This window comes from Eutrigla gurnardus (assembly GCF_963514095.1).
Source record: "Eutrigla gurnardus genome assembly, chromosome: 5".
Classification (NCBI taxonomy): Eukaryota; Metazoa; Chordata; class Actinopteri; order Perciformes; family Triglidae; genus Eutrigla; species Eutrigla gurnardus.
In genome coordinates, this window is record NC_139919.1 from 24,952,495 (window position 1) to 24,974,669 (window position 22,175).

At 45.0% G+C, this 22,175-nt stretch overlaps 1 protein-coding gene across 2 annotated transcripts in view; it reads right to left on the reverse strand.

Moving 5' to 3' along the window:
* Positions 1–22,175, reverse strand: part of nlgn3a (neuroligin 3a) — an 87,109-nt gene that overhangs the window by 50,223 nt on the left and 14,711 nt on the right. For both annotated transcript variants that reach the window (XM_084009478.1, XM_084009479.1), the window contains one exon: positions 19,146–19,295. In XM_084009478.1, coding sequence (XP_083865604.1) covers positions 19,146–19,295 — 150 coding nt within the window. The remainder of the gene's footprint in view (positions 1–19,145; positions 19,296–22,175) is intronic.

Genomic DNA, 22,175 nt, shown 5'->3' on the forward strand with positions numbered 1-22,175 from the left:
GAGCTTGTCAGTCACTCTAAATTTGACGCAATCCCCACCAGATCTCTCCCCTTAATTGAGTTTACTTTGCTTTATGTGACAGCCGCCTTTCTAAGTTCATATGTGTGAGCCGTGGCTGCATGCTGCATAAGCCTGCGGGCTTATCGAGGGCACATGCTCACACTTTTCCGAACAGACAGTGTAAACAACACCAGGATCTCAGACATTTGTTAGACGCCGAGGACACATAAGTGTAACCGATTTCTGCCAAATGTGCTGAGGGAGTTGTGTTTCCTTTTAGAAGAAGAAAAAACTTAATTCAAACGCTAAATCCTCATATTCTAGTTAACATGGTTACTCTGTAATTGCGAATATTATTATCAAAGCAACTGAATCAATGTGATAATTTATGTCATGGAGATACAGCGCGTGTTGCGTATTCCCCCGGTGAACGCGTCATCTCTCTCTCTGTGTTTATGTCATCCCCACTATCTTGTCCTCTCCCCTCGGGCTCCAGGAGGCTGACTGGGAAGGATGTATCGAGCCACGACGTATGAATGGAATGACAAGCCGTGTCAGTCGGAGCGGGAGCCACTCATTATACAGATTGCTTCGTGGTGTTTCTGGGTCGTCGAGGCCAATGTCACCTCTCCTCGGCCTGGCCACGGGCCTGAACGAGCACCGCCGGCCCACGCTCGCCATCTCCCGAGCCCACGCCTTTTACCGTCACTTTGCATTTGAGTTTACGAGGGGCGGGTTACTGACCCAACAACAACGCCATTAACGGGAGGAAAACAGACATGTTTTAATCGAAGGAAGGACTGTGAATCTTATTAGCGGGATATCTTGTTTCAGTCAATGCTCCAGCTGCCCCTCCGGCTCCATGATAGCATCAGCAGCAAACAGTTAGCAGGTGCAGAGCAGAAATAAAGCCAATTGTCTTGATCGAATCACTCCCCCCATTCTGCCACCCCACATCTTTTCCCTCACTTCAGTGTCCGCTGACTGGCTGCGCTATGGATAATGCTCTATAATGTCTATTAACGCTCTCTGTGGTGCTATCAAGACATATGCTGATGACAATGCTTTCCTCTGGATTTGATAGGTTAACTACGCGGCAACAGCTCGCTTGTTAGGAGACAGGTGGTTAACTGCTCTTTCCTGTCTGTGACTCGTGGCTCACCGTCAGTAACGTCCCTACCTGTGGTTGAAAAATGCTGCAGCCCTGCTAGGTGCAATGGAGGCGTGTTGTTTTTTTTTTTCCCATCCCGAGCTCCTGAGTCGAGCCTTATCTCCCCCAGCCGGACAATCCACCTCTCTGTCCTCGGTATTGGCGTGAGGAAGAGCCTTGAGTGGCAGGCTCCCGACTCTAATTAAAGCAGCCGAAGCATTAGTCCCGCTTGTGAGCAGTGTGAGAGTTTTCATAATTACCCGTGCAATTCATTCATTATTTAACTTAACAAGGTGACTCAGTGGCCAAACATACAGCGGATCGGAAGCCTAATTTGGGGAAAAGAGCCACGGCGATATTGAATAGCTGAGTTTTTTGTTTGTTGCCGCAGCCACCTGTAAAGCTGCTGGATGATAAGGGATCTGGAATAATGACTGAATATTTGGTCTTATTAACGAGCGTCTGCTGCTGGTGTACGCAAACACAGAAAAGCTCTCTTATTGCAATGTCTATTAAGTTCAAATGAAATGTAAGTCTAACCTTTCTAAGCTCCTAAATTCAGCTAAATTGGCTCCAGAGGAGGCTAATTCAGCCCTTTACAACATGGGAGGAAATGGGCATTAGAGCCGTGGTGCCACCAGCAAATAGCACTGGACCCTGACTTGTTTGCACAGAGAAAAATGTGTTAGCTTTTCCTTTAAAAAAAAAGGGGGGGGCTTTCATTGTTCTTAAAAGCCTTAAAGCCATTTTTTCCCCTTTCAAACTGTTTATTCTAACCCAAGTGCCGGCATTACCATTATAATTTTGGCCGCCGTGGTTTTGTTAGTGAATGTAAATGGGGCTTTACATGCAGCACGTAAAAGCACACCGTCAGCATTTCATAACCCTGCATGAAAAATGTTACCTTGGGAAGGGAACGCATTTAGATGCCAGAACTATGATACCAAATCATACCGGGCTGCACAGAGAACTCAGTCTGCCTCAGCTGGGGAGATAATTGATACACAATTCATGTCTAAAAAGGGGGGGGGGGGGGGATGATGGAGTTAGACTGGTGTTTTGATGCAGCCCTTATAACACTTATGATAATTCAAAGCATAACAGCTGGATCCACTGATCGCAGGCACAGCGTGACTCATCCTGCCTATGCCCTTTCATATTTCACAAAGAAAAATATATAAAAAAAGGTGGATAATCGTCCATATATCACTGTTGCCGGGTAGAAAAAGCCTTCTAAATCCAGCTGTGGTGAGCTCGTCGTTCCAAGAGGGGAAGAGTTACTCGGTTGGCCCGTACGAGTCGGTGACACGCGACTTAACGGTGACACTTTTAACAGTTCAACTAATATGATCTGTGTCATTGAATCTCTGCCACTCAGGAATCCATATCCAGTTTAATCCCTGTCAAGCATTGTTAACTTGTTTACTGCTATATTAAGCACCAGATATGCTGCTTCAGAGAGAGGGAGGTATATAGCCCGTGGCAATTTGCTTCCAATGAAGGCATTAGACTCACGGCAGCGTTACAGCAACGATGGATTCGATTACACGTGTGTTCTTGTGTAGTGTAATCTCCAGACCTCGTATTTTTTATTTTTATTTCATTAAATATTTATGGAAAACCGAGGTCTACAGGTACACAGTTCACTATGGCAAGGCAAGGCAGTTTGATTTGTATAGCGCCTTTCAACAACGTGCTGTGCATGTGTGAAATGATGGGGTTTACATTCGGCTTCCTTATAGCTCTCATGCATTTGTATTGTCACTGCTGTGTTTGCAGCCCAGATTTAGGGACTGCTGTGATGGGGAGAGCCAGATTAGGTTATAGAGTCTAAAGTAAAAGCCTGGAAATCTACGGCGTTGTTGCAAACCGGTTCAAACAAAGCGCCATGCGTGGTGTTTTCCAGCACGGGGATATTGCATCACATATCAGACAGTAGCCACTTCCTCTGCCTCCACTGTCAAGAAAATAGAATAGCATTACCAGACTTGTAACTGTGCTCCAGTAACCCAGAAACACATATTTCTAATTGTTCTAGCTGGCCTCTGGGGCCCCCTTTCACAGAGCTGTGACCTCTTTACAATCGGACCACGGCTCTCCGGGACCCAAAGGAGAGGGCTGACTGAGTGCGACCCCCTCCGGCACGGGAGCTCTCTCCTGAGACGGCGACTCCAAATGCCACCTCCGTATCTGTCTGCGAGTCGTGTTTTCGTGTCGCGGTTGCACACATTTGTACTCGTACGCGCTCAAAACGTCTAATACACAAACACACACTTTGCACCCATGCTCACAAAAAGTCAAACACCCTCAGACAGCTCTATTTGTTCTCCCCGTCCCCTTGAAAGTGCACCGGCGAGATGGACCGCCTGTGCTTTTTTCAACCTTTCTCCCTTCCCGGACAATTTAATAACATCGGACTGCGGCGCTGCAGCAAGGTCGACCCCGGTCCAAGGTCACGCTGCTGGGTCCACGGTTGAGGAGGTGTACTCCCAGGAGGAGGAGGGGAGGGGGCTGTGAACCCAGATCCCTTCTGATTACAGTACAATACATTTTTAATTGAGAGTGATAAGGTCTGGGCCTTTTCAAAGTGTTCCTGTTGATAATTAGTGACCCTGGAAAACAGCCGGCTTTTCTTCTCTTCACGGTAGAGCGAGAAAGCGCTCGGCGCCCGTGATGAGATCCGTGCTGATGCCGACAAAATAAAAGCCACCTAAACAGCTAAGCGATGAAGGATTACACACGTATCAACCGCGATCTTATCGGTGGGCAAGTATGATTTGGAAACAGAGCCACGACTTATTTTGCGAAGCTGTTTGGGGCTTTGAAACAATAATCTCTATACTTGCTCTCTATCTGGAGCCACTAGAGTCCTCTCTATCTGTTTTCTGGGGGACATGTCAGGGGCTAATTGTTAAGAATTGAGTTATTGAGCTGTATGCCCTTCTCTAGCCCCTGAAGGACTAACACCAATACAAATAGCTTCCAAACACAATTGGAATTCCAGTGGAGTGCTCCTGACTTACCCCAGCCATAATATTGTTCTAATAATTGGAGCTCACAGGCCATCAAATATCATGCTGGTTTGTTCAATTGATTCAGACAGGCTCAAGCAGGGGAAAAAACATGCATTTGCAATTTTTCCATTTGCAATCCGAATAGCATTCCCCCCGCTCTGTTTTTTAATGACGGGCAATTCTGCGAGGCGAAAAAGCATTTTGTAATTTGTCCTTTGGCCAACTTTTATGTAATAAGGTACGCGGGGGCTGCTATGACAGGACTACAAACAAGAACACATGCAAACATGCACAAGTAAGCTGTATCGCTTGGCTACAAGTACAAAGTAGATATTCCACACCTTCAAACGGAAAAACGCCTCGACGACAGTAACACCATAACGCTGTAATTGGATGTGCAATAATCAAGTAATTCACCAGGATCCGTGTTGGCCGCGTTCCGTTCGACAAAGCGGAGGCGGGGTGTCAAGCGGCTGTTTTTGTCACAATCCCGCGGCCGTCGCTGCTGCACTGAAACGATGAGAGCTGTATCGCAGCCCATCAGTAAAAGCGGTGGATTACTTTTTTTTTTTGTGAGACTGCTGACTTGGCACGCGGCAGAAAGAGGTTGAGTGAAGGCGAGTGGCGGAGTCGGGTGATAATGAAAATAGTTCCGATAAAGATGTAATGGATGTGAGATGGGGTACAAAAAAAAAAAACATTCATGCATATTATCAAAGGGGAAAGTGTGTGACGCGGATTGACTGCGGCTTGATAACACGCAGACAATCTGCACTTTAAAATACGTCCCTGCCGACTGCTTCTCCGACATGCCGCTCTTATCACCTGCGAGCAGGACAGAGGCGGCCATGTTTCCTATCGAGCAGTTGTCGTTCAGAAGTGTTTGAACATGTTTTAAAGCATTTCGAGTGCAAACGGAGTTTAATTAGAGCGGCTGCTGATTAACGCCGCCGCGGATAAAGACGAGTGTCCAAAGAATATCAACAGTGCCTCAGCCGCAGTGTCTGGGCTCCAAACATCAAAGTCAAGAAATGGAACAAATTCTGCTGCATGAAAGGGACTGTGACTATAATGAAGGAAAGAGACTAATCAATACTATTAAAAAAATGAACAGTTGCATTTTCATATTCTTTGCAGAGCGTGGTACATTATTGTATATGGTAGGAAAAAAAGAGTATATACTGTAGTGCTTGTAAGATAAAGTAAAGGGAGCGTGGTCTTCTGCTGCATGGTTGAGAGATGGTTGTAACCGGGTGAAAGAACTCATCATTTCTGTATTTCACGTCCTCGTGTGCTTGAAAACATCTCTCAGCGGCGGCTAAGTGCCGTGATTGCCGAGTGCAAATGTTTAAACCAGCTCTGCAGCACTCCTCCGCGCCTCCCCCCGGCATACGATGCACCCAAAGGGAAGCGTGAATAATAAAGCCTTCAAATGACAAGCACGCAGCGGGGTTAATGATAAAGGTCAACCTGCCAGCATGCAGCCAGTGAGTGTAAAGGACAAGTGGCATGGGGGTCACAACGCACATCGGCTCCTGGCCAATATATGGGAGCGGGACCCACAAGGCTCCAGAACCAGATGAGAGCTGCTTCTCGGCGGCGACCGTTCCCCGAGCGCTGCACACTTCACTGACGCTTTTATTAGCCTGCTACGTCGTGTTAGCGATGATGGAAACTAATACAGTTTGATATGGGAAAACACAGCAAGGCTCATACCTTTGTAAACAAAAACAGGACAGACGAGACCGCGGAATAGACGGTGGGGCGGGGGGACGGGGGTTCTGGGTACGGCGTGCTGGTGAGGTTGTGGATTTTCGGTATTACCACTCATATTGCTGGACAGAAGCAGGATATCCAAGTGCAGCTATTGGAAAATATCAGGGTAAGAGACAGTGATGCCCAGCATCCGTTTGACAGGCAGCTCCATGGAGAGAATGTCAGACAACACCTGAAGCCATGCAACGCCAACAAGACATTCAGGATATATCAACACGTTCCGCCGCTATTATTCATGAGAAAACTGGCATTCACTCACATCAGTCCGGCATGATATTTACAAGAATCCCTTGAACTTATTTAGCCTGCGAGGAACAAAGCCTCTTCCTGTTCTATAGACTAATCTCAATTAAGCCCTGCTGTTGATTAGACACCCTTTGCACAGTTGATGAAAATCAGTATAGCATGGACACTATAAAAAAAAGGCAAATTAAACAGCATTGGTTTGAATGGAAATTCCTTTTCCCCCTCTTTCTTGCTTGAATATATAATATGGAATAATAATTCAATATGTTAGAATTCATTTCTATTTGCATTTTGTTGATCTAAATCTCATTTAAAAGTCTTTTATTAGGATATTTGCGATTTACACAACGAGAAGTTTAATTTGCGGTGTACAACCCTTTAAGCTTTTTTTTTTTCAGCTGGGGAAACCGTACCCTTAAAACATATTTAATCCTCTTATAAACATAACAAATCAAACTAAAGTGATAAGAGCTTAAAAAGTAGAACTGTGTGCTATACGAACCGTTAATTTTGAGCGGAATATTTCCATTTCATAAAAGGAATGACTCAAATTGCCCTGCATGCCTTACACACATACACAAGCTTCCATACTTCAACCCCGATTCCCTTCGCATGTCATGATGGCATTTTAATGTGTTTTGCATAATTGTTTTTCCTCCCAGTTCATCTACAGGCATGTCAGACTTACTCTGCAAATATGTATTTTTCAAATGAATAGTGAAATACTACCCTTCCGTTGTGCTGCTTTGTCATGCAGTGATTTCATTTCCCCTCCTCGGGCTGCTGTTGATACATAACTTTATTTTTTTCCCATTGTTGTTGTCTTACATTGGAATGACAACAAATCAATCCTCAGCAATAGGAGGCATTTTGAATTCGGGTCATGAAGCAGCAAAGGCAGGTCAGTCTGTCGGGATGTGATTCCGGTGTTAAGGATTTTTCTTCTTGTGCTGAAAATGTTTTTCATTTTTTTGTTGCTGTTGTTTTGACATTAAATAAATAAACACAAATATTTCACAATTAAACCTAAACATTAAACACCGAAAGCATCAAATGCATGTATATATTCTGTCCGTTTGTCTTATTCTGCATGAATCTATATTCATACAAAAGTGAAGCCACCACCACTTATAGGAGTGAATGTCAGGGTGCTGTCCAGGGTGCTGAATCGGTGGATGTCCTAAGTGTTCAACCGACATACGCTCCGGTGGGCAGGAATCCCGTTGGCGGGGACCGGCGCTTAATAGTTCGCTTTACTCGATCAGCCTCATCACTTGCTTCACCTGCCAAGTTAATTATATAAACCTTGCTATTCCAGATCCTAGTTGCTGAGTCTTAGAAACGCCAACGCCAAGGAAGTTCTGCCTCATTAACGGAGGATATTTTAAAAGTTATTTTAGCCGCTTTTGTCTGTGGCCACTTCAGTTAGTTTGTCCTACCAATAGGGGTGCCAGATCATGAAAATACTCATACATTTTGTACTTTAGATGACTTAATCTGAAGCCAGACTGTTTTCATACACATTTCCACTAATCAGGCTCATACAGTATAATGATTCCCACAGACGAGCATAGGGTGAAGATAAAGCCCCCCCACCCAAAATGTTACATAAGCAGGAAGCACCCAGGCGAAGGCAGTGCCTTCAAAATTCCTTGTACGCTGGCTTACTACAACAAAGCCCTTCCAGTGTGTTCTAATTCTCTACATTTCCCTCCAGAGGAGCTCATCGTTCACGGGGTTGAAGAGAATGGAGATGGTGGGAAAATCCCACTTGGATCAATTTCATACTAATCAAGGCTCCTGAACAGCCAGGCAGATGAAGTCGGACGAAGTTGGACGCGTCATTGCCCTTCGGATTCACACCAACGAGGAAATTGTTGTTTTCTTCATAGCGGTCGAGTGGAAATGGCAGAAACCATAGATATTAACTCATGATAAGATGCTAAGATGCTACTATGCTGACGTGCGATATTACCTGTGATGCATATTTCCATCTATTTACTCCGTTCCTTCTGTGCATACTTGGTTTTTAGTATGCACGACACTGGATATGGCTCCGTGTTCTGCTGCATTAGCAGCATCTTTATAATCCGGCATCTTTCACAAAGCTCCCGAGTAGTCACGATTCTCCCTAAATGGGCATTAATTCTCACCTCTGTCCCACTCTTAATAATACAAAAACTCCTACTCGAGAGGTGTGATTAAAAGCATTGCAGCCAGACCTCGTTCACACGTTGTCCCTCTCAACCTTCCTCCCTCTCATTGGTGCAGCTCCACCATCACACACTGTAATTCTGCACCCCCCCCTCCCCAGCTGTGCTGCACACTTTAATCCATTATCCCAAAATGTCCACCTACCTTTGCTTAGCAATCTCCTTCACTATCACCTCAAGTGGCACTCTTAACCAACCACGCCCCCCCTCCCCCCTTCCCCCCGGGTCTTCACTAATCCAACCTTGTTCTCCTTCCCCCGTGCTTCCCCTCCTACTTTCACCTTGTCAATTCAACACCCAGCTCCTCACCCTCTTCAGATTCCTGCCTCCCGCCTGTTCTCGCCCCTCTGCAGCAGTGCTTTGTGGTGGCAGCTGCCTCCCACACATGCGAAGGACTGCTGACCTTGGTGGTTAGGCTCGGCCGCTGCTATGATTAATGCCTCTACAAGACAAGAAGCAAGTACCTCTACCTGCCTGGCCAATATATATCTTCTACCACACATCATTCCTGTCTCAGGACACATCTGATGATGGACAAATCTTAACCTCCATCCTTCCCCCTGCTGTACCCGCTCTCTAATCTCCCACCTGCCTACCAGTCACAATGCTGCCGAGGACGAGTAAGAAGCTGAAAAGGAGGGAGTTTTAGATTCACACACTCTTTTTTTCTTCCTCCCCCTCCTCTGAATGATCAAACATGCTGCACTGGGCTCATCTGGAAGGTATACATGCTGGCTTGCGTTCGATAAGGCTGTTACCTGTACGTTTTTTTTGCCCTGAGGAAGAAGAAGCTGTGTGTGTGTGTGTACGTGTGTGTGTTTTTAGTTGTAAAGTTAAAAATCCCTCAAGGACAAATGCGGTAAGAAGAAAAGCAGCTCTGCCATTGGAAGCCCCCATACTCCATCCTAGAGCAGAGTAGAAAGCAAAACAAAGCGTTGGAGCAATGAATCACCACAGATAGATCTTTCAGGCGCCATAAACAAGGAGCCCAATACAAGATGGGAATAGACTAGTTTGAAAGGCTCAGAAATACAAATATTCACCTTCGGGTATACGATACATCATTCTTGTGCCATCCTGTGACAGAGTGATATTTGTCCAAAGCCTTTGCACGATGATATGTACCGTATTCATTTAATTGATTTTCAGTCCCGGAGTCGATATCTCAGTGGAAGAAACAAAACAGTAATTTGCAGTTCCCATTACGCAGCCTGCAATGTTGTTTCTGTAGCGCTTTGTGCCCCTCAATGTACTTCAGTAATGGTGTTGCATTATTTAGCGGTACAATCTGATCCATTTACCGTTTTATTTAGTGTCTAGAACTGTTCAGATATGTTCAGAACCCGGAGGATTACGATAACGCATCAATTACAAACACATTCCACCGTTGTGATGTTATATATATCCGCCTTCGACACATTAAAAGGTGGAAGGGACCTTCAATTGCAAACTGAGGTTATTTTTGCAATTTCTGGGTGATAAAGCAGTCGAAAACACGACAAAGTAGAGCCGCTCACACAAAAGCCCCTGTTGGTGTGAATATATTTTGGGATTTAGTGGCTCGGCTATTAAAAGGGCATCTGGCTCTGAGAGCAAAAGGCGAAGGCCGGCCGGGGATTCACAAAACTTTGAAACGTCTATTTGTGTAAGTTAATAGCCTCTGTTACAAAAAGTAAAGGTGAAAGGATAGCCTAATCGCTGCGAGGCAACACCTCCACTATGCACGCATCGCATCATGAATCGCCTATCGGGTACTTTATTTGAGGCTCAAATACACTCAATTTAAGGACCACTCGAAAAATATGAAAAAAAAACAAGTGGCACACCTGGAAATTGCAGCACTGCCTCCGAATCAGTGTGAGGTCAGACGGTGCTGAGGTGGAAATAGAAATGCCACCCCTCGTTACTCGGCGCAATCTCTAAACTCCTGCCCGCCACGAGAGCGAACGAGAATCATATTTACCAATGTTTAGGATGCAGATGAAATGCTTCAACAAGGAAGCACATCTTCCATCCCCGGTAAAAGGTCAAACATCCATCAATAAAGCATCTCAAACCACAAACAACTGACACGAGGTTGACATTTTCCTGCCAGTGAACCGCCGTTTCCATCCGTGCACTTCACATCGCCGTCTCCAGGGCGAAGCGTCCCAGTTTTACACGAGACGCCGCCGAGGACCCCTTGACCAGATGAAAGCAAATTGCGGGGTTAGCTCTTTGATGTCTTTGTTATGCATATTTACTGTTTTGGGCTTGGAAGCGCTGCAGTACTCTAAAAGATGTTTTCATCTCAGGGCAGTGCTACAGCATAAGCTTGTTTGTTTTTTTGCATAGTGAAAATCACTACTGTACCGTAGAAATTGATTTCTTAATGTCACAGTTTTTCTGAAATGTCATGCTTATGAAATATAATGAGCTTTGTTCCTGTTTCCATTTGTCGTGAGATGAAATAGAAGGACACGTTCTCATTAAAAATACATCAGCAATATGAGTTTGAGACACAAACAGTGAGGAGGGGGGGTGTATTGTTCAGTCAGTGTAAAACATCTTTACACATTGTCTCTGTGATGATTGGGAGCAGGTGGTTAGATTTAAAGAAACAGTACATCAAAACATCCCAGAGGCATTTTCATATGCCAGCCAGTCGGGGTATCACAACTGGTTATGCCTCACAGCATGGCAAATTGAAAAATGTATTAAGCATTGTGTCTGTCAGCAGCGGGGGCTGAGCTGACCATGTCATAGTTGGAATTGAGTCAATAGCCATTAAATCAGCCCCAATACGTGTTTCTGAGCAATCAAAAGGTGAAAAAAAAGGACGTTAACGACTAGACTGTTTTATTGTGCTGCTTCTCCGTGTCCATATTTCACTTTCTAATTAAGTAACTATGATTTCCTTTCACAGATGTAGCCAACGTGACGAAATTTATTCTCCACAGGTAAATCAATCAGGTGGTAATTCTTCTTCTTCTTCTTTTTTTTTTTAGGGGGGCAATTTGCTTATTTGCATTCGTTGGAGAAGAAGCTTTTTGGTCATTTACATCCAGCCAAGTTTCACGTGCTACTTCATTAAGTACTAGTGAGTTAGCTGTCTGGAAGAAATATTACGTCGTAGTTATAGTACTGGTACTAGCAGTATGAAGAGTACCTTGAACCCTTGAATCCTTACCTATAGCACTCTGATCATAGCAATGTTGCTCTTAAGGTACTACTTTACTCAGACGAGGATCCAACACTTGTTCTATTTTTAGCTCTTACTTTATCGGCAATGATATGTTGTGGTTTCTTTGTTTCCTTCTTTTGACAAATGTACTTATTGTAAGTCGCTTTTGACAAAAGCGTCTGCTAAATGACCTAAATGTAAATGTAAGAGTAACAAAGTTTGTTCGTTTTTTTCATTCGCAGGAACTTAATATATCTTTGATATGACTGCAGGAGAGTGAATGTTGACGCTTCGTTGCATTCATGCATCATTTCCTTTGAATCTTGTGTGGGAGGGTAATCTGAATGGCAGACCTCGCCAGCAACAATCAAAGCTACTAATAGAAACGCATATATATATATATAAAGTGTTATGTCTGGGTATTAAAATACCGCGTGAAGGCAACAACACTGTCAAAAACCCAGTTGGAGGATCAACATTGTGAATGTTAACATCAGTGAAACACAATTAGTCTTGATTGGTCCCCCCCTTCCTCGAAACTGACTAAAATCTGTTCAATCAGGGATCGCTCGCTGGATGTGGCGCAGACCGCGCCGCGAGCCAATCAAAGCACAATGTCACAACAGCAACTGAGAAGTTCACTTCGCGCGGGATTTATGTCGGGAATAATTATTCTGAAGTGGGTTTCTCGGAAACAACATAATCAAAAACGATTTCATGAAGAGTAAAGCCGGCTAGAAATGTTTGAACGGCGGCGCATTTCAAATTCATCCTACACCGAGAAGACTCTGGCTCCTGCTGCGTAAATGCTGTTTGACATCAGCTGCAAAGGAGCCGAGTCCCACACAGCGGTATTCCCCTCCAATTTCAATCAATACTTTTTCACTTTTTAGGCCAGAAAGCAAACATCTTCTTCGGGGGTGTGTGCGGGGGGCTGAAAAGCCGAGCACCGGGGAAACAATGGGCCCCATCTGGGCCCCGTCTTGCAGAGCCAAAACATTTGTTGCAGTCTGTCTGGCGAGAGCGGCGTAAGAGTTAATTTCCTGGCAGTGATTTCGTAGAAGAGCAGCATCAACAAGCAGCTGCAGACTGGAGCATGAAAACCATTACTTCAATCCCTCACTCCCTGACATTAATAGGATGAATAAATGTTTTTGTTCCCCGCTTAATTTGGATGAATTCATCCAAATGGCAATGAAAACAAGTAAATATCCATCTCAGCTCTCTTCCTGGTACTAGAAGACAAAGAGAACTCACTCTGCCTTCACTTTTTCTTCTACCTACCGTTTGAGAATCCCACCGCTCGGCGCCAAGCTCATATATCAGATGATAACCGGAATGACTGAGACTGGGAACGCTTACCGAGGGAGGCTCTTTATTTTAAGACGATTCGCCTCTCGCCACACAGGAAGTTGTCGTGGCGAATTTTACTCCGTCGTAACCGCGATGTGACAAATGAGATGCACCTCGACTTGCAGTAAAACAAACACCAACAATAAAAACACTCCAATGATCCAATATAATCATAGAAGCAGGAGTATTTAACACTGAAGCAAGAAATCTCTGTCTGTCTGTGTGTTCTTCACATATCTGGAGAACCAGTGATCCACAGGGAACACATGGAGTGCTTTGATGAATTTGGTGCAATTTTGAACACAGGACACGTTCAATATAATAAACTTTAAATAAACAAGTACACAGACGCTCTGTGCAGCAACGTCGGGGTTCTGCAGACTGCATCCTGCATGCTTGTTAGACTCGTTGGCTACTGTTCACTTTTGCTGCTGGATCCTGCATGTAGATTACATGATCGCTGGATGACGTTCCAAGCAAACCTCTCTGGAGTCAACGTCCACCAGCAGGAACAAAAATAAAACTCATCCACTCATTTAAAACATGCTCTTAATTATAACCATGTGGTTATGTCAAAGCATTTGACTATCGACATCAATACCTCTGCAAAATATTTCTCCCTGGGTGGGTTTTTCAGGGGCAGATTTACTCATTTAAGGGCAAACGCCATCTTGTTTTGTTTTCTCTACCTGGGATTGTTGGTATTCAAAGTGGTAGAAGAAGTACTTTTCCCGAATTGGAACTATTAATTGTAAAACAATTAATACCACATAGTAAACATAGTTCTAATACATAATTCATACCTAAACATCATAATGATTCTATGACTTTTTGGGGCTCTTTTGTGGGCGGCAGGCCGTTACGTACCTTGCCGGTAGAGTCCAGTAAATCTGCCCCGGGTGCTTTTCCCGTGAACCAGAGTCTATTTCACTGCTGTTCCTGACCGTGACTTGGACTTGGATGTGTGATGCAACCGCGCAGCAACTCAGGGCAGGTGTGCGGCTCAGGACTAAAGAAAGTGCAGTGTCGGGTGTGAAGTTGATTGTATGAGCGAGGGAAGGCGGGATTAACCCATTTTGCCATAACCCCGGCAACATAACGCCACAGTTTCATAACCTTAAGAACTGTAGAAGCTACCAGTAACCAATAACCTGCAGCTACTGTAGAAAAGTCAGAGGAAACTGACATTCTAGCCTTATGTCCGTCTAAAAAAGAGCCTGCAATGCGGAAGAATCTGGGATATCTACCAAATTATAAAGAAGTTGTTTAACAAGATATCATCCTGTTGTATTAAGTCAATGTAAAACACATAACTAGCTAGTGTACTAACCTCTCATATAACCATTATAATATTTAACTATATTCAACTGGATATAGTTGATGATGACAATAACTAGTTTGGTTCTTTAGTCATATGAGTAATATTTTGACTAATAATAGCATAACTGTGATATTGACAATGATATATGACAATAATAATATATAATATGACAATAATGGCTTTGGGAAAATATCATATCATGGGTGTAAATCCAATCCAATGCATCTGAGTGGGAGTAGCCTGAGCTGTTACAGTGCACACATTATTCTTTTCCTGCTATTTTTGGCGAACAGCTTCAGGTGGATCGCTGCTTCCTCTGGATCGGAGGAGGAGCCGCCCCGTGATTCGCCTGTAAACCAGGATTGCAATGAGATCCGGCCAACACGTATGTGCACAATGACGTGCGTTAAATCACATCTGCACTTAATCAGACAGTTAAAACGACGAGTGTTAATAGGGCCAACGGTTCTCAACCTCGGACAGGAAGTATCCGGATGACGCATAGAGCATTACTACTTAACCAACATCCAGCAGACTGCAGCGTCGGGGTCAGGAGGCCGTGAGCATGCTGCGATGCTCAGCTCTCAGCGGAGCTCCGCGGCGGCTCTTCAGCGAGTGAAAAACAAACTCTACCAACTAGTGCCACAGACTAGATCTTCCACATAGTTCACAGACAGCCACACGGACCCCAGCTCCCCAAATCCCTGGCTGAATTACCAACAGTCGGCACCTTGACGTTCAGGAGGGGGGAGGGTTGGCAGTAGAGGGAACGGCAGAGTCACTCACCACACACAGAATATCTCAGGCGACTGAACAAATCAATGCTGCGACGGCCGCACCGCCGCTTCAGCGCCGCCTTCACGTACGCCTCATACAGGGTTCAGCTTGCTTCTGATTGGATCTGAAAGCGCTGCTCTGAAGGCCTGAATAACTCGGGGGGGGGGGGGGGGGGGGGGCGAGGTGACCGTCTATAGCTGTGTGACGGAAAATGGCTGCGATCAAAGCGATACGGGAGATAAGCATCGAAGGTCATCAATAAACCCCGTTTGAAGGTGAAAACTCTCCACAAGTACAGACTGGACTTGACCATCCTCCCCTTTTTTTTTTAAAGAGAAGAATCTCACCTTGACTTTTTTGGCAAAAACAGTCAGCCGTTGTTCATTTTTAATGCATTTGGAAACTAGTAATTAAGCCCCCCCCCCATGGACGGGGAAATTGGCATGCTCTGGAGAGCCAGTGAGTAATTATATTTGTAAAGACCAGTGATACAAGATACTCCCCTCTGACTGGGACTCATTACACATCATTATAACCAGTCATGTGCACGAGCACCACGTGCACACACCTCACACGCACGCATCCAAACACCGTTTCCCTTTCGGGCAAAAACAAAACTCTCTTCGGGGTCACCTGACCTGAGCCGACAGCGAGAAAGTCCTTACCGGACGGTCCCGCCAGTCATAAAACTCTCCGCGTGTCATCCAGTGATAATCGCACGGCGGAGGGTCAATAAGTAATTAAAGATACTACTTTAAATGAATTCTCATTCATCTAAATTGTGAAAGGTTCAGATATGAAAGTTTGCAAATGGGGCCTCGGGAGAATTGTGGTCCACCCTTTGAAGCAATAATTACCATTACAGGAGCGTCGGGCTAGGAGCTGCAGGGGGATGATAGAACAGCACTGGGAACTCAGTGGACTCCTCTTTAATTGGAACTGGAGTGGCCGAGGGTCTCCGAATAGAATTTGTACAACTCTCCTCTGTGTTAACTCTCCTTTCTACACTATTTCTCCTCCCTCTCTCTCTCTCTGCAAGTCATTTGTGTTTCACTGCAGAATCCGAAGCCACACATGCTATAAAACCATCCCAGAATACAGACTTAATCCACTGCAACTCCAAACAAATGCTGAATCTCTATTACGTAACGCGTCTCTCAATGACTTCCGTTTGAGTGACTCGCTGAATAGCCTCGAAAGCTGGAAACAAAAAAAAAGCGTTGCTACGAAAATGTCCAATTGAAAGGGAAATTAATGCGATGGATGAATAAAATATTCATCTCTGATATTTACCAAGGTTCCACTGCTTCCAATTTATTTGCTGAGTAAAAATGTTTTCCTTCTTCGTAATAAAAAAATGCTTTGGGTGCAGATTTGTTAGTGAGGCCTGTAGTCGAGCCCATTGTTCCTGTGAAATGAGTTACTATTCAGATTGCTGTGTGTATTTCAAACTAAAGGTATTTACTGCATTATTAATGCCATATTCAGATTGCCCAGGGACGGCGGGAGAGCTATATTAGTGTCGTAAAGCGTAGTTTGTTGCCTTGTCTGCTTTCACTTTAAACTCATTATCTTGTCTAATTCTCTCTGCCTCCATTATTCCCTCATCCCTTTAAGCAGCCTAATTAAAAGAGCTTTCATTTTTTTCCATTAATATTTATTTATTTATTCCGCATTTCTTCATGAAACTGCGTCACCCAGCGTGGAATCTAAATTACTGATTTTTTTCCCTCCTTCTTCAATTATTCAAATGAAGGGAGTCCTGCTGCACAGTACTTGACTTGGAGCCACAGTGGAAGTACAAACTGGAGTATTTGCTCTCAACTAGCTGTTGGATGCCCTGATGTTACACTGTGTGTGTGTGTGTGTGTGTGGTAGCTAATGTACAGCGTCCAATACCGCTAATCTACTCCACTTAATGCAGCTCGACTAGATTAACGCCGTTAAACTGTTAGTATTCAATAAAAGAGAAACGGCAAACAAAAATAAAAAGACGACATGTAATTAGGCTTTCCCGTGTTGCGAGCAGTAGAACTCACACTTTATGACTGAGAATCTTCAGACAGCTTAGCGTTAATTGGCCCATCATGGTCTGATTTCTCTGTGGCCTGGGTTTTTATTTGGTTTATACGAGTGTGTCTGTAATAACAGTTTAAAGCTGTACCATGGGGAGATTATCAGCCCATGCTTCAGCGATGGACATTATCGCTCAACTACATGCATCACTTCTTCTGCGCTCATTCCTCAGAATGGCTGCTGGGGAGCTTTTTATCAGGAGAGCCGCTTTGTGAACTGTACACACACACACACACACACACACGTTTATGTCCACGCATGTGTCTTCAGTGTGTGTGTTTGTGCATCTCTGCATGTGTTGTTTTCTCGCTTTTGTCTCACTGCTCGCCGTGTGCTTGTGTGTGTGTGTGTGTGTGTGTGTGTGTGAGCATGCTCAGAGTCCTCCGACGTGGTGTTTCGAGGGTGTGTGTGCATGCATGTAGAATGACATTTAGCGAAATGTGGCAGCGAGAGAAGAAACATCTGACTCATAATTGAAGTGCCATGAAAGAAATATGATCATGAATCTGTATGAGGCTTACGTGCTCAGCCACTGCTCTGACTACCTTACCACCCTGAAGGCTGAGCACAAGGCTCAAAAAATGATACTCCACGGAAAAATGTCATGAGAGGAGGAAAGCGCCGGGCGATCAAGGGGGGCAATCCAAAAAAAAAAGAAATCGATCGGCCGCAGCGCCGTCGTCTCCATCAGAAAAGAGAGTGTCGGGATGAATGGAGTTGTGCCTGCGCGCGTCAACCACACCAGTCATCGCTGTGTCCTGGAGGGTGGGGAGGCAGCGCTCCTCCGTCACCCTCACGCTCTTGACATGTGGAGCTCTCCGAGCGGCGAGGTGAGGCGGCCCGCTCCTCTACGGACAAGGCTGGTCGCACGGGAGGGTTTTTTTTCTCTTCTTGTTGTCAACAAATGGAAGAAGCCACAACGTCAACAACGAGCTGATCCTACTAACGAGCACGTGCGGCCCGATATAGCTCAGTGTCCCCAAAGCTTTTTGGCTTTTGACCCTTTAAAACCAAGCGATGTCTTGTTATGACACCTTGTCACAGATTGTATGTTTCATACGTTTTAGTGGCCTGAAAAGGTAAAACTAGCCAAATAAAATCATGATAAAACGATAAAAATGTGTAAGTCGTAGGTATTTACACAGTCCTGCTACTAAAGCAATACAATATAACTGCTAAACAAGGAATGATACATCTGTGACTTGAGGAAGATTTAAAGATTTAGTCACAACAAGAGAGCCACGGCACTGAGAGACGTATGAACTGTTGGTTTGAGGGTTTTCGTGGGATTTGTTGACCGGAGGAAACATGCAGACGTCGCTGTAGCGACACTCCAGATCTGAGGCGATATCCTTAACAAATGCAAACAACATCATCGGGAAAATTTGATTGCGTATCCAAAGTGTTTGTAGTCGGCACACAACCGCTCTGAATGGGGGAGGAAAAAAAACAAAACGTGTGAGGAGGAGGGAAATGTCGGAGAGAGAAAAGCTACAAAGCTTGAGTAGAGTGCTAACAAACTCCATTTTGTGTTGCTGCAGCTGTTTCCATGGAGCTCTCTCTCTCCCTCTCTTTTGCTCTCTCTCTCTCTCTCACACACACACACACACACACACACACACAGGAAAGAAGGATTCAGCTGTGTGAGTCAATCTGCAACCAACTGCAACTCGGAGAGAGAACCCCTCGTTGCCTCTAACCGACTCCTCTCCTCTCCTCCCTCATCTCTCCAGCATCACGCCCATCTCGTCTCTCTCTTTTTCCCTCTTTACAATAATTTCTTAATCTATTCTAAACCCCAGTCAAAACAACAAACCCACATTCAGCGCACTCAATTACTGTGATTTTGATACACGAGCACCGCATCGTCAACAAGGAGCCCGGGAACCAGTGTGCGCTGTGTGTTTTCCCTTTGGCCTTATATGGAGTGTATGTGGGCAATCAGCAGCGCTCATTACACCTCGCTGCCCTATAAAGATGGCCTAGAAAAAATGTCCTTGAAGGAGGAGGTGAAGTGAAAAAAAAAGATAAAAGAGAGAGAGGAGAAGATGCTTACCGAGGACGCCGACGCGGTAGTTGAGAGTGATAACGATGACATTTCCGTAGCTGGCCAGGACGCTCCCATCGATCATGTTGCCCGTCCCCTCCATGTAGGACCCTCCGTGGATGTAGACCATCACAGGCTTGGCCCCGGTGTCTCGTATGTCTGCAAGAGCGGCCATCATTAACACATTCACATTGTCGTCCAGCCACGTCCGATTTTATCGGCGTCGGCTCAGATTCAGATACAGCAGAGACGGCGCATGGTGGCCACACACAGACAAGCGGACGGTCACCTCTCAGATACCAGCCGGAAGGACGGAAATAGAGGCAATACACTCCCGTACCTGCTCTATGAGAAACAAATTAACGTCCGCTCATTACGTCGACTCAACTCTATTACTGTAATTGGCCATCTCAGCTGAAATATGTGGCTTTGCCATTTACAAGCTAAAATATTTATCATAAGCCAAACTATTAGGGCTGCGTTCGGTTTTTTGTATTGCCTTGCAGGAAGCAGGACGCACTTTCCAATATAGACATGCTGGAAGCCATTAGGGAGAATAAAGAGAGAGGTACTCTGACACATCTTCTAACCAGGGAGAAGGCTAATCTGGCTTGACAGTGATAGGGAAACCGCACCGACTAATTGCACATTGCTACCGTGCGCCTCCTTTTTTTTTTACACAGTCCTATCTCTGTGCAACAATTTATTTGCACGGTCTTGCTCGGCATCGCCTGCAGTTAAATCTGTGCTTGAGTTTTGGTTAAAATGCTGTTTATTCTATTCCCGAACCAGGCTTGATACCCAGCTGGAGCGACACTCCAGCCAGATAAAGCACATCCAGAGGTAGAGGGAAGAAAAAAGCCTCTGTTTGAGGAATAGACTGAATTACTGGCTGGCTAGCGAGAGCTGGGAGACAAGACAAGAAACTCTCTCTCATTTTCACTCCTGCTCCCCCCCGTGTTCTGTGTAGCTTCTCGCCTTCCCCTCCCTCACTTTGTATTGCTTTCACTCACAGACTCTCCCCTGTCTCTCCCCGTTTCTCTCCTACTTTCCCTCTATCTCTGTCCAACTCCCTGCCTGCCTCCCCCCACCCCTCTAAGCCCTGAGAGTGGTGAGAATGATAGGGGGAGGGAAGGCAAAGAGTGAGGAAGAAGGAGAGAGAAAGAGAAAGAGAGACACAAAGACGGACCGGAAGGAAGGAAGATAGAAAGAAAGAAACATGAAAAGGAAGGACAGGAATAAAGATATAAAATATACAGAAAAATGAAAAATAAAAGGAAGAAAGCAATGGGCTCGGATTTTTAAAAGGGTTGTATTGTATTCTGGTTGCTATGGTGACTGAGAGTCAAAATTCAAAATCCTCAAAAACAGCTAATCGCAGACCACATCCTGCACAGCCCGATCTGCATCCATCTGCAGGCAGCGCTCGTCGTTATGCGCCCCGTCACATTAGCATGCCTAACGCCGAGGACAACTACTTAAATGCATTTTGTAGAGACACAGTTTGTCTGTAACCTCTATAGCAGAGCTCAGCCTTGATTCACAGGTTGTTGTGTGTTGTTTTTTTTCTTTTTCCTTATTCCCTCGGTTATTCATGGCCCCGTTACGTTTAAAAGCAAAGCAATAACTTGTACATGATGCGGCTTTATTTATGGCTTTCTTTATCTTGCTGGTATCTGAGAAGGCTGCACAGTGAAATGTGATTTATAGCTGACACTTCTCTATGCACACACTTATCTCAGACAAGAGGAGGAGGGGATGCATGGGGTGAGAAAGCATGAGAGGTACAGTCAGAGGGGGGGAGGGAGGAAAGGGGAGGGGGGGAGAAAGGGAGAAAAACAGCATATCCTACACAAACTACTCAAACAAATGGGCCACAGATACAAAGAGGATGGCGTAGAGGAAGAGGGGGCAGAAATAAGAGAAAGAGATTAGTCATGTCAATGTTATCAGTCACCTCTTTTGTTGATTCACATCAGGTCTCCATGACAACAGTTAAATCCCGTTGGGAGAGCGATACGAGACATTGAAGCTTCAATTTCTCTCTAATCTGTTTCTTGACTTGATCTGACGTGTGAGGTGTCACACGGATGCGATGTATATTTCCCTCCGACGCCGACTTGTGTCAGAGGGAAATATACATATCTCAATTGGACTTCAGATAAAAGTGGATCAAAAAAAAATTCATCATCCTTTCGAGATACACCCACAGGTGGGTGCAGCACAGCATGACGTGGCGGTAATGAGGTAAGTAGCTTCGCCAAACCAATCAGATGGGAGCTTTATTGGTCGCCGCGGACGACTTAATCAGGTGCAACAGGTGACCCAGTGGGCAAAAAGTTGCCTCCTGATTCACTAATTTCTCCGAGGCGAACACATCATCACATCAACACACACGTATTCACAGCATCAACACGTAGCACAGAGCTCTGTGCTGCAAAAGTAACAGATAGGTTCATTAATGCACAGACTGGTACATTTGCAATAAAACTGACATGCACAAGTTGAAATAAAAAAAAAGGATAAATGAACTCATGTTGTTTTGATGAACAAAGAAATCTGTGTGTGATAGAAATGCAGATGTAAGCTGACGTGCAATGAAAAGTGAAAATCACTTCTATTCTCTGAGTCAGACGGTGATACCACTCACACTTCCAGCACACATCACAGCATTAGCAAATACTTGTATCACAGTAAGGAAAAAAAATAATACAAATCTTCAGTTTGCTGAAGCGGCTAGAAGAGCTGGGGACGGTCACACCTACAAATACGTCCCGGGGCATGAATCTACCTCCTAGGTGCATCACGGTGGCTCTGGACTGATTGGAGTGTCAGTGGGAGGCATAACTCAGGCCTGAGCCCCTAAGTGTTGCCGCAGCGAGCCAAACCCACCAGGAGGGCTGGGAGCCCCCTCGTCCCCTTTCTCCTCTATCTTATTTCCTCTCCTCCACTGTGCCTCCACCCTTCTGTCCTTTGCCTCTCGCTAATGTCAGTCATACATCTGACATTAAGCGTCCCCCAGAAGCGGCCTTGACACTC